Below are 12,453 nucleotides of genomic sequence, written 5' to 3'. Positions count from 1 at the left end.
AGGGATCGCTTGAGGCCATGAGTTCGAGACCAGCCTGAGAAACATGGCGAGACCCCATGTCTACCCAAAAAAAAAAAAAAAAAAGAAAAATTAGCTGAGCATGGTGGCACACACCTGTAGTCCCAGCTGCTCAGGAGGATCGCTTGAGCCCAGAAATTTGAGGTTGCAGTGAGCTATGATGATGCCACTGCACTCTAGGCCAGACAATAGAGCAAGACCCTGTCTCAAAAATATAAATATATAAATGAAGTTAAGGCTTTCAACATAATTATGAAGGAGTATGTGGCTCTTTAGACCCTAAGGTGAATATCTCTTTTTTAATTTTTTAGTGTGTTGTATATAGCCAGACCCATGGAACCACGTTGTTACCATTCCATATTCTGTAACTATTTATTATAATTATAGATTTATCTAAGTGGATTTCTTCCAAAGCATGATGCAGACCACTCTTTCACAAGTCTTTCAACCCCAGAAAGGAGTTTCATCTTTATAAACAGTCGACCAGTACATCAAAAAGACATATTAAAGGTAATCTCTTTTAGAGAAAAGTATCACTTAGATCAGAAATTTAAAACTAGCTTTATTTGTCAAATTGTAAAAAGGACTATTTCCAAGAATTTGTTCTAAAATAAGAAAAAGAAAAAGGGATACATTATCATTTATTAAGCATTGTGCTAGGTATTTTACATATGATGTCTCATTTACTCTTCACAGCAATTAATTCTTTGCAGCATTACTATCCCCATTTATAGTGAGGAAACAATCTTAGACCATGTAGCCAGGAAGAGTTTTAAATTGAACCTCAGGCCTTTAATGTCACTTCAGTGACACTATGATTTTTTATCATGAAGCCAGTTGTATTGGATATTTGTACTACTTATGAATGCTTGTGCTTCATTTAGGTTCAAGACCTCCAAATGAGTATCACTACTTAGATATTGCCTTCCTAATAAGCAGTTACATCTACTCAGTTTCTCAGTTGAATCTGCTTTTTGGTAGCCTTTTAAAGTTGGCAATACTATCTTTATTTACATATATTATTTTTGTCTTTTATTTATTACATTTAATTCTAGTTAATCCGACATTATTACAATCTGAAGTGCCTAAAGGAATCTACTCGTTTGTATCCCATTTTCTTTCTGAAAATTGATGTTCCTACAGCTGATGTGGATATAAATTTAACACCAGATAAAAGTCAAGTATTACTACAGAATAAGGTAATCATTTTCAGATAATTTTTGTATTAACTTATGCTATTTATAAACATGCATTACTATTTTCATATAAAAAAGATTTGCTTTATATTTTTCTTTTTTTATTATTTTGAATCTTGCCTATTATTTTCATAATTTCCCCTAACATTTGTTAATTTGTATTTTTAGGAATCTGTTTTAATTGCTCTTGAAAACCTGATGACAACTTGTTATGGACCACTACCTAGTACAGATTGTTGTGAAAATAATAAAACAGATGTTTCCTCAGCTGACATCGTTTGTAGTAAAACAGCAGAAACAGATGTGCTTTTTAATAAAATGGAATCATCTGGAAATAATTATCCAAATGTTGATACTTCAACCATTCCTTTCCAAAATGATGTGCATAATGATGAATCTGGAAAAAACACTGATGATTATTTAAATCACCAGATAAGTGTTGGTGACCATTGTGGTGGTCATTTTAATAGTAAAAATTCTAGCATTGATAAGAATACTAGAAATACATCTCAAGAAATTTCAGTAAGTGATTTATCATGGGAGAACACCCAAAGGGAACATAGTGAAACTTGTGCCGTAGGTTCTGTTAAGCACACTCAATCAGAAAATGGCAGTAAAGACCATATAGATGAAAACAGGGAAAATGAGGAAGGAGGAGTTCTTGAAAAGTCTTTGGAAATGTCTGCCGATGATTGGAGCAAGGGAAATTTACTTAAAAATTCAATGGGAGAGAATATTGAACCTGTGAAAATTTTAGGGCCTCAGAAAAGTTTAGCATGTAAAGTAAGTAATAATAATCATCCAAGCCCTGAACAAAAGAATCTCGGTGAAGGTCCCTGTAACAAAAAATCAAATGTAATAGATAACAAATCTGGACAACTTACAGCTTATGATTTAATTAGCAATAAAATAATCAAGAAACCCATGTCGGCGAGTGCCCTTTTTGTTCAAGATTATCGTGCTAAATTTCTCACAGAAAATCCTAAGACCAGTTTAGAGGATGCAGCAGTACAAACTGAAGAACTGTGGAAGACATTGAGTGAAGAGGAAAAACTGAAGTAAGTTTCCAGAGCTTGCATGTGACCTGAATGTTCAGTTATTTCCATTCTATATGACTCACTGGTTAAAATAATTTTTTTAAACTTCTTATTTATGGAAAAGCAGAATGGAAAATGCCTTTGGCTTAGCTAAAGTACCTTTTTGGTATTGCTTTTTTTTGTTGTTGTTAATTTAGGTTTTTTGTTTTGGGGGTTTCTTGAAGGGTGGTGTTTTGTTTTTTGTTTGGTACAAGCCTTAACTGCTTTCTGATTTATTAAATTTGTTCTTAAAGGTTTCCATTCATCTTCTCAATTTAAAACACCATTTTCTTCTATTTCTTTTATGTTTAAGAACTTTTCTATGGTAGAACTTTTTTTAAGCTTTTGTATTAGAATAGTTATAACTATGGTGTTTTTAATATCTTGACTCTTTTTAAAATTGTTCTCCAAAATATGTAACACAATACAAACAATTGTGTCATCGTTGTAGATTCAATTTAGTGTTGTTTAATACTGTCCCTATTCAGTATTCAAGACTTGCTTCTAAAATTTGTTATTTATTTATTATAACTTATAAACTGTAGAGGGTGTTTTGGTATGTAAATAGGTGGTTTTATCCCCTCTTTTATTAAAATATTACTTGCCATCTTTAGATCAGATGATCTGAGTAAATGTTTCAAAATAACAGTGCCTTTATTGACTTAGAATACTTAACATAAACACAAAATTTTATGTTTTGAATGATCTAGCCTACAAAAAATGAAAGAGTGGAATTATATCTGCAATCATGTATTGTTATCTAAAGCATCTCAATCCTATGTCAAACATCTGGAAAAAATTTTAAATATAATCCATCATCCAGAGTTTATATTTAGTGATAAAGTACACGGATACTTGACCAATTTTTTTTCATTAACTCATTTAGTCTTATAAAGACTATCAATTTAAAGTAATAAAGACCACTGTTAACACCAATATGGAAAACCTGCATAAATTTAGCTTCTCTTCAGTTTTTTTTTTAAGTGGGGTTGGTTGTTGTGTTTTGTTCTTTTGGAAACACACAAATGTAGACTAAACGGTACAATGAACCCCTTGCCCCGTTTTGCCAGTAATGATCTCATGGTCAATTCTGTTTCATCCCTACCTCCACTCACTTTTCTTCCCCTCTTTTATTATTCTGAAGCAAATCCTAGGCATAATATCAGATGTTTCATAAATATTTCATATGTAATTCTAAAGGATGACACTCATTTTAAACATAACTATAATATAGTTATCATAATTTTTTTAAAAGCCTGGATTCCTTAATACATCAGATATGCAATATCCAAAGTTATAGTTACTGCATAAATGTCAGATTTTTTTAAAGTTTATTTTGAATCATGAAGAAATAAGGTTTACAAAATTGTGATTCTGTAATTTTACCTAAATGACGTAACTATGCAATTTAAAGATGAGTGGACCTAACTTTTAAATACAGTAAGCCCACAAAAGTTGAACTGCATCACTGCGGGAAGTGGTAAATTGAGAGTTGTCTTAGAATAGAAAAAACCCATAGATTTTTCTAGTTCTCATGGAAGTAGGGACAGTGTAACAGCTTAAGATGGAAATTTATCCTGCTGGCTGTTCCCTTGCAGCCTCAGAACAGCAGGTATTGTTCTTATTGTCTTTGTGGAATGCCAGTGTTGTTTTTTCTTGTGAGTCCCAAGGTGTCAGGTTACTAAGATTATGATGAATAGTCCGCATCTAAACATTTATTTATCATCAGGTAGTAGTCTGGAATCCAAATTTTTCTTTCTATTATATTGCCATAAGATAAACCAAAGAGGCATTGGTGATCAAGAGCAGGCCACTGAAGCTACACCTGGGTTCTAACCCCAGTTACTCTTTCCTAGCTTTTTAGAAAATGTGTGGACAGTCTCTCCTGGATTGTCGTGAGGATTAAATAAGATATTGTGTGTTACGATACAAGATAAATGACTGGCACATAGTAAATGATTGCCCACAGTGTTAATCTAATCAGAGTTTTTAATTTGTGAGAGGGCATTACACTTTTTATCTACTGAGTCAAGATTGAATTTAATTTTGAGACCAGAAGTAGTGAAGAAAATATATTGTAGGTATCTTGGGCTTAGTAGAGGTCTGTTGTGTGTCACAGAATGTTGTATTTGCATCTTTCATAGCCCAGGGTCCAGGGACCATGATCAGCTGTGTCCAAAATCGTGATTAGTGAGAAGGTAGAGAAAAAATGGTATCACATCCAAGAATCACAGTCTTTAGCTTGGAATTCTTTTCATGAGCCTAAATTTTGCATGGAGTGCTAAGGGATATGAGAGTAGACTTCTCTTCTGCCGTCTTTTGGTCCATCCTTCCTTTTCTTCCCTCTCTTCCTGTTCTTTCTTCTTGTTTTCCTTTACGTTTCTTCTTCCCACCCTCCCTTCCTCCTTTTCCTCTTCTTCTTCAACTAGGAAATATCCATTAAGGCCTTTCTGTGTTTAAGGCCCTATGTATTGCAGTTAGTCACTGCAGTTATAAATATTATAAAACATACTTTCTTTACTCATAAATGGTGTAGACTAGTGAGGAAGATTCAATTAAACAAGAAGTAATCATAGAATGTGATGAGTTCTAAGATTATAAGGGAGTTATGAGAACATTCAGCAGTTAGGTTAAGTCTCACCTGTGGGACAGGAAATGCTTCCCTGAATAGAATTAACCAGGAAGGTTTTAGGGAATTGTCTAGGTAGGAGGAATAGCATGTGAGAAGGCTCAGACGCTAAAAGGAACATGGTGTTATTGAGGAAATAAAAAAATTCCCTTTATAACAGGAATAGAATGTGAAGAAACATAGTAATGAAAAATGGAGAAAGCAAGGGCCAGATTATGGAAGTTTCGGTAAGCAGTAACAAAAGAGTTTGAATAAGGACTAGGATCAGGGTTTTCCAGCTGTTAAAATTCTGCTGAGAGCTTGAAACAGACTTTAGAGCAGGGGGCATACTTTCATATTTTAGTTCTTCCTTTCTGGATTTTTTTTTTTTTTTTTTCTTTTCTCCCCTTTCCTTTAGTGGATTAGAGTCCAGATTTAGGCCACGTGCCTTGCCACTGGGATCTCAGTCAAGTGATGTTAACTTGAACTTTCCTTTACAGTAGCTATACAAAGCTACTATGCAGTGGCTATTTCTACTTAAAATAATTAAGAATATCATTGCAGTTGGGGCATTACTGAAAATAATAAGCAAACTTTATAATTAAATGTAATGTTTAGTCACAAAAACATCATTTGAATTGACTACTGGTCAAATCAGGATTAATATAAACCCCCTAATGAAATTAAGTATAAAGGTAGCACTTGTTTTTACTTAATATTTACTTAATATTCCTTTGGACATAACTTTTTATACTTCCCAAGGAACTAATTTAATTGACTTCTTGTGTAAATCAAAAGATTAGTACCGTTTATGGAAATTTGCACATTATAATTAATTACAAATGGTGACCTTTGCCTTGAATTCATTTTCCAATGCACAGTAAAAATCTTGAATTTGAATGTTTAAGAGCTAAATATATTTATTTCTAGTACCTGTTGAAAGTAAACTATTGAAAATTATGTGTTTTATGTAGCTAATCCAGAACTTCAGATTCTAAGTAGAATTGGGAGAAAATCATTTTAAAAATTGTGAATACAGCATGGTAAGTAACCAAAGGAGGCATTTTTTATCTAGTTTACAGTAAAACAAGGTTTTTTTTTTTTTTTAACATTCTTATTCAGCTAGCATTTCTACATTCAACAAACATGTATTGAGTACACATTACGTGCCATGCTGTGGCCCTTTGTCTCTTGGTGTCCCTTTTAACATTTACTACAGTTCTCCCAATATCATTTTTATTTCTTAATGTATCCAAGTTTCTTCTTGAAAGTATTTTGTGCATGTAATAGAATTCAGCCGGATTCTTAAGAGTAGGAGACTAGAAATAACCTTAATTCTCTAGTCTCAAATTTAAAATTAAAAAAAAAATTTAGTAAGGATACTTAATTACCAATTCTTAGTCAATTGTATGCCCCATTCATCATAAGATTTGTGTTTTGTGATAGAAAATAATGACAGCAAACATTATCGCCATTTGCTATGTGCCCAGCACTATTCTAAGTACATAAAATATTTTAACTTATTTTATTCCTCACAACAAAACTATGTAGTAGGTACAGATTATCCATATATTGTAGATAGCATACTGAGGCACAGAAAAATTAAATAATTTGCATAGGTTTACAGAGCTACTAAGTGGCAGAACCAGACTAGCTGTGCTCTTAACCACTCAGTATACTGTGCTTAACACATAGCAGTAGTTTCCAATTCTGAGTATGCACTGGCATCATCTGTGGAACTCTTTAAAAACAGAGCTGCCCAATCTCCACCTAGGCCTAGACTCAGAGAATTAGAAACTCTGAGGGTGGGACCCAGGCATTTCAATATTTAGAAAAGGATTGATATAACCACTGTGCTAGACTTTCTTTGGCCCTAGAAGTTTCATTTTACTCATTGTTGACAAAAAGAAAAGACCTCTTAACTTTTTACCTGGTATAATTTTTAAAATGTCCATTATATTGTACCTTTGAAATTGAGTTAAATGGCTTGGGTGTGTTCGGTTTATTTGAATGTATTTTTTTCATTGATGACTCTAAAATGAGACTAGTAACTGAAAAAATTAATACTTAGTTATGAAAACATTATAAATCATATTTTTCACGTTGTGATTATTGTAGTGACTTTACAATTTTACTAGTATCTAATTACTAAGAGTATTAATGTATGTAAATTTTCTTTTGTAGTGTTCAGGGAATTGTTTATGTGTTCCATGTTACAGCACTTATATAAGGAACTCTTGAGATCTGAAATTAACTCTTTAATTCATTTTTCATTCTCTCTTTTTCTGAGTACTTGTGCCTTAACATTTTCTTAAATGGTTTTTTAAATTGGGTAAAATTTACCTAATGTCAAAGGCAAAGATCTTAACAGTATAGTTTGATACATTTTCCTAAATGTGTGCACCTGTAGAAACACCACCCCAAACAAAGTATAGGTCATTTCCATCGTCCCAGAAAGGCTTCTCATGTCACCTCTCAGCCAGTCTCCATAGGCAGCCACTGTTTTGATTTCTGTTATACTAGCTTGGCTTTGCCAATACTTGAACTTCATATGTATAAAGTCATATGATATATACTCTTTCATATCTGGCTTCTTCCCCTCAACAAAATATTTTTGTGGCTCATCCATGTGCTGAATCTGATAGTTCATTTTTTAATCGATATATAATATTCAGTTGTATAAATATACCAAAATGTGTTTATTCAGTTTCCAGTTTGGAACTGTTGTTATTAATAATGAAATTATGTTGTTTAGTTTCCAACTATTGGGCTTTTCTGTATTATTTCTAATTTAATTTTGTCATGAACAGAGAAAATAGTAAGTTAGATTTCAATCTTTAGAAATGTATTAAGACACAGCATATGGTCTATCTTGACAAATGTTTCCTGTTCACTTAAAAAGAATCAGGATTTTGCAGTTGCTAGATGGTAGTGTTCTAAAATGTCAATTAAGTAGAAGTAGTTGATAGTGTTGCTAAAATCATCAATAGCTTCACTGATTTTTTCCTTTTTTGGTCTGCTTCTGTCAGTTACTGAGGGACGGATTTTGAAATCTCTGATTTAATGATTCTGGATTTATTTCTACTTTTAGATCTATAAGCTTTTGCTTCAGGTAATTCGAAGCTTTGTTAATATGGTACATACACATTTGTCATTATTGGGCCTGTTTATCATTATGGAATGTTCTTCTTTAAATATACTTCATCTTACTGTAGCCACTCTGGATTTCTTATGCTTACTAATTGCATGAGGTATCTTCTTTCACTCTTTTACTTTTACACTATCTGTGTCTTTACATTTAAAGTGTAACTCTTACGTGTAAAGTTAGTTGTTACTTTTTAAGTTCTTTCTGACCATCTTTGCTTTTCAATTGGAATATTTAGTCCATGTAATATAATAATTGATATGGTTGGGTTTGGGTCTACCATTTTCCTATTTGTTTTCTATTAGTCCATCTCTAGTTTGTTTCTCTCTACCTCCCTTTGAGGGGGCAGGAGGCCTTCTTAAGGGTTAAAAGAATATGTTTTAATGTCTCATTGTAATTCTTCTATTGGCTTTTCATTATTTTTTGCTTTAGTGATTACATTTTGCATTCTTAATTTATCATAATCTACTTAGAGTAATATTGTACCATCTTGCATAAAATGTAAAAACCTTATAAGTATAATTCCACTTATATTTGATGTCATTCCTTAATAGTGTAAATAAATATACTGGCAATAAATTCTCATCTTTTATCTGAAAATGTCTATTTCATCTTCATTTTGAAGAACATTTTTGCAGAATATAATCAAATTTTGGGTTCTTTAGCCTGAGGTGCTTTTTCAGTCTTCAGTCACTTTTCTGTTGATCTGTCTTCAACTTTACTGACCCTTTCTTTTGCCATCTGATCTACTGTTAAGCCTATCCAGTGAATACTTGGAAATACTCATTGTATTTTTTAGTTCTAGAATTTCCACTTCCATTTCATTCTTTTTTATAATTTCCATTTCTCTATTGAATTCCCCCCCTTCTTTCATCATAATCATCTTTTATGACCTTAAACATTTATAAAACCTATTTTTAATTTCTTTTAGCTAATTCTAACATTTGAGCATCTTGATGTTGGCTTCTGCTGACCACTTTTTCTGTTCACCATGACTCACATTTTCCTGCTTGAGTGGTATCTGTTGATTGTATAATAGGCATTGCAGATGATATATTTTAAACTCTGGATTCTGTTATCTTCTTCTGAAAAGTGTTGATTTTTGTTCTACCAGGCGTTTAAATTGCTAACAGATTACCTTGAGCTTGTGGAGGCTTTGTTTTATACTTTGTTAGGGAAAGACCGTTCCAATTTTGTCCTTAGTCTTAGGGCGACTGCCTTAGTTGTAGGGCATATTTTTTTTACCCTAAGATGTTGCCCTCCTCCACTTTTAATCGAAAGCCCAAAGTGCTTACCAAGCCGTGAAACTTTGTGGAATTCAAACTCCATACTCTGTTTCCTCTGCAATGAGCAGCAGCTGAAATCTCTGTTCAGCTCATTTGGCCTTCTGATGGTTGTTTTCCTCTGGGCTCCCACACATGGGATTTTCTGGGATTTTCTTTCTTTCCGGTTGTTCTGGAAGCAAGTAGCTCTGTGTTCTGATGACTCAGGCTAATAAGACTGCATCTTTCTGATAGAGTTCTGGCCACTCTCTCCCCTTTAATGCTGGGGACTACCCTCTGGGTAAAAGTTGTATAAATGTGGATCTCTTTTTTTCAGGGGTTGAATCCATTGCAATTTCTGCATGCTTTTGACTATTCTGCGATGCCTATTTTAAATAGTTGAGTTTTATATTTTCTTCAGAATTTATTGTAGTTATATGCAGGAGTGTTAGTCCAATACATGTTTCTTTGTCATTTATAGACCTGGAATGCCAGCTTTTTATTTTTTATAAAGTTTACTTCAAATGGTTAATATATTTCTGATTATGACCTCATTAGCTCTATTTTATCTCTTTTCTTAGATATGAAGAGAAGGCTGCTAAAGACTTGGAACGATACAATGGTCAAATGAAGAGAGCCATTGAACAAGAATCACAAATATCATTTAAAGATGGCAGAAAAAAGATAAAACCCAGCTCATGGACTTTGGCACAGAAGCACAAGTTGAAAACCTCATTATCTAATCAGCCAAAACTTGATGAGCTTTTTCAGTCCCAAATTGAAAAAAAAAGTCAAAATATTAAAATTGCACAGATCCCCTTTTCTATGAAAAACTTAAAAATAAATTTTCAGAAACAAAAGAAATTTGACCTAGAAGAGAAGGATGAACTTTGCTTGATCCACAATCTCAGATTTCCTGATGCATGGCTAATTACATCCAAAACAGAGGTAATGTTATTAAATCCATATAGAGTAGAAGAAGCCCTGCTATTTAAAAGACTTCTTGAGAATCATAAAATTCCTGCGGAGCCACTGGAAAAGCCAATTACATTAACAGAGAGGTATGATGAAGTAATACAATTTTTTAAACTCTAAAAACAATTTTTAATTCATACTAGTTTAGAAATTGAAGGTAAAAAGTTGTAAGTATTTCCCAGAAGGGATAAGTGGTATTTATTTAAAGAAATCTTTTTAAAATTTGATTTCTAATCTTTAATGGAATTGTTTATAAATAATTTTAGAATATTCTAGGTAGTTCATTTGTGCATTTAATAAATATCAAGCTGTCTCCTGAAGATTAGTGACTTCCCTCATTTCAAAGTTAGATTGCCATGACTTTCTTCTATTGTGCATGCTTTGTTTTAATATTTCAAACACAAACCAAAATAGAATTATAACAGTGAACACACCTTTATCAACAGTTATCAAGATTTTGCCACATTTGCTTTATCTGTCCTTTTACATACAGTATATACACATGTATTTTCTTAAGTAGTTTAGAACAATTCCCCCTTCTGCATCTTTTGGTATCTTTTTATCTCAAAAATCGCTATTTTCGTACCTAACCACAGTGCCTTTGTTATATTATACCTCACACAATAATAATTCTGTGGAATTGTTCCTCAGTATCTCAAAATGTCTTTTTTTTTTTCCCCTAATTTTTAAATGTAATTTGTACCTAAACAAGATTCACAGATTACATTTGGTTATGTCTCTTAGGAGCACAAATTGACTTATTGTAGATACCGAGTCTCTTGTTCGGTGGAATGTTCCATTGTCTATATTTGTCTGTTTGCTTTCTTGTGGTGGTATTTAACTAGTTTTTCTCTCTCCCGTATTTATTGGAAGTTAGCTCAGGAGGATTGAATAGATTTGGATTTTACTCTCTGGTAAGACTGTTTAATAGGCGGGCTTGTGTACTTCGTATTTCATCACATCAAAACACATCTATCACTAGGTTCATCTGATGACAACCTGGTCTTCCACCTTAAAGTTCCCTGTCAACGTTTCCATCTAATGGTTTCAAACAGTCATTGATTATTGTTGCCTGAAATAATTTTATTATTGGTTGTAAAATGGGGTATTTCGTTTCCCTACCCTATATGAGCAAATTACTTTCTGTAAAAATAACTAATGACTAACCTATTAACATTTCCCTTTTTTATACTTTTTTAGTCTGACGTGGGTAGAAGAGAATCATACGACAAAGGAGATAAAAACCTGAAATTTAAAAAATTAAAACTTTATACTCTAGGACACATCATAAGATAATTCTGTTTCAGAATTTTCAAGAATAAAGCAGAAATCATTTATAAAATGTGCTAAAACTCTTGTTAAATACAGTGCCACCAGAAGGAAAAAAATAGAGCCAGACTACAAAAAAAATCTGTTAAATCTGTCTTTATAAATAAAGCAACAGGAATCCCATTAACTAAAATCCAGTATCTTTTGTAGTATTCCCTTAAGATTGGTTTAGGAAACTGTCAGAGGCAGAATTAGAAAACAATGCCTTGGACTGTATTCAAAAAGTTTTAAAAGCCTGATAATATGTTCTCTTTCTTCCCTCAAATATGGCTGGGGCACATCTGAATTTTTAGACTCAATTGCTTTTCTGAATTTATAAACTTTCATTTAAATTTCAAAAATCTTTTTGTGCTTGTCCAAATTATAGACTTTAAAAAATATTTTTCTATGTATTATTCAAAAACAAATACATAAAAAGGATTATTTTGGGCCTATGCTAACCTGAAAACAAATCTTTTGAACATAAATGAAGAAAATTTAATTCAAAATTGTTTTTCTCCCTTCTTTTGAAATGTGGCATCCACATCACAGTTAATGGTACAAGTTGTTCAAAACTGATTCATGGAATAAGTATCCCACAATGTTGACAGAGTAATTATAGGTTGAGCTCAGTTTTCTCACCAGAATTCTACTTCTGTTTGTGTAGCCTACCTCTGAATGGAGTAATTTAGTTATCTACAGAATAAAAAGGAAGGGCTCAATAATAATAATAATAATGACAACAGCAATGGCTAATGTTTATTGAGCATTTACTGCATCATAGGAACTTTGCCAAGTCTTTTTATGATCTTCCCAGCAATCTTATGAGGCAGATATCATCCACATTTTATAGTGAAACTGAAAC

At 32.6% G+C, this 12,453-nt stretch overlaps 1 protein-coding gene across 6 annotated transcripts in view; it reads left to right on the top strand.

The window, feature by feature from the left end:
* The window catches only part of PMS1 (PMS1 homolog 1, mismatch repair system component), an 83,179-nt gene that overhangs the window by 61,460 nt on the left and 9,266 nt on the right, over nt 1-12,453 (top strand). For 4 of the 6 annotated variants that reach the window (XM_069469375.1, XM_069469367.1, XM_069469359.1 and 1 more), the window contains 4 exons: nt 406-528; nt 1,074-1,217; nt 1,383-2,272; nt 9,887-10,366. In XM_069469375.1, coding sequence (XP_069325476.1) covers nt 406-528; nt 1,074-1,217; nt 1,383-2,272; nt 9,887-10,366 — 1,637 coding nt within the window. The remainder of the gene's footprint in view (nt 1-405; nt 529-1,073; nt 1,218-1,382; nt 2,273-9,886; nt 10,367-12,453) is intronic. The other 2 variants (XM_069469390.1, XM_069469382.1) reach the window with 1 other exon arrangement.

Source organism: Eulemur rufifrons, chromosome 1 (assembly GCF_041146395.1).
Source record: "Eulemur rufifrons isolate Redbay chromosome 1, OSU_ERuf_1, whole genome shotgun sequence".
Lineage (NCBI taxonomy): Eukaryota > Metazoa > Chordata > Mammalia > Primates > Lemuridae > Eulemur > Eulemur rufifrons.
The sequence above is the reverse complement of the archived record's forward strand: the minus strand, read 5'-3'. Positions and strand labels throughout refer to the sequence as shown.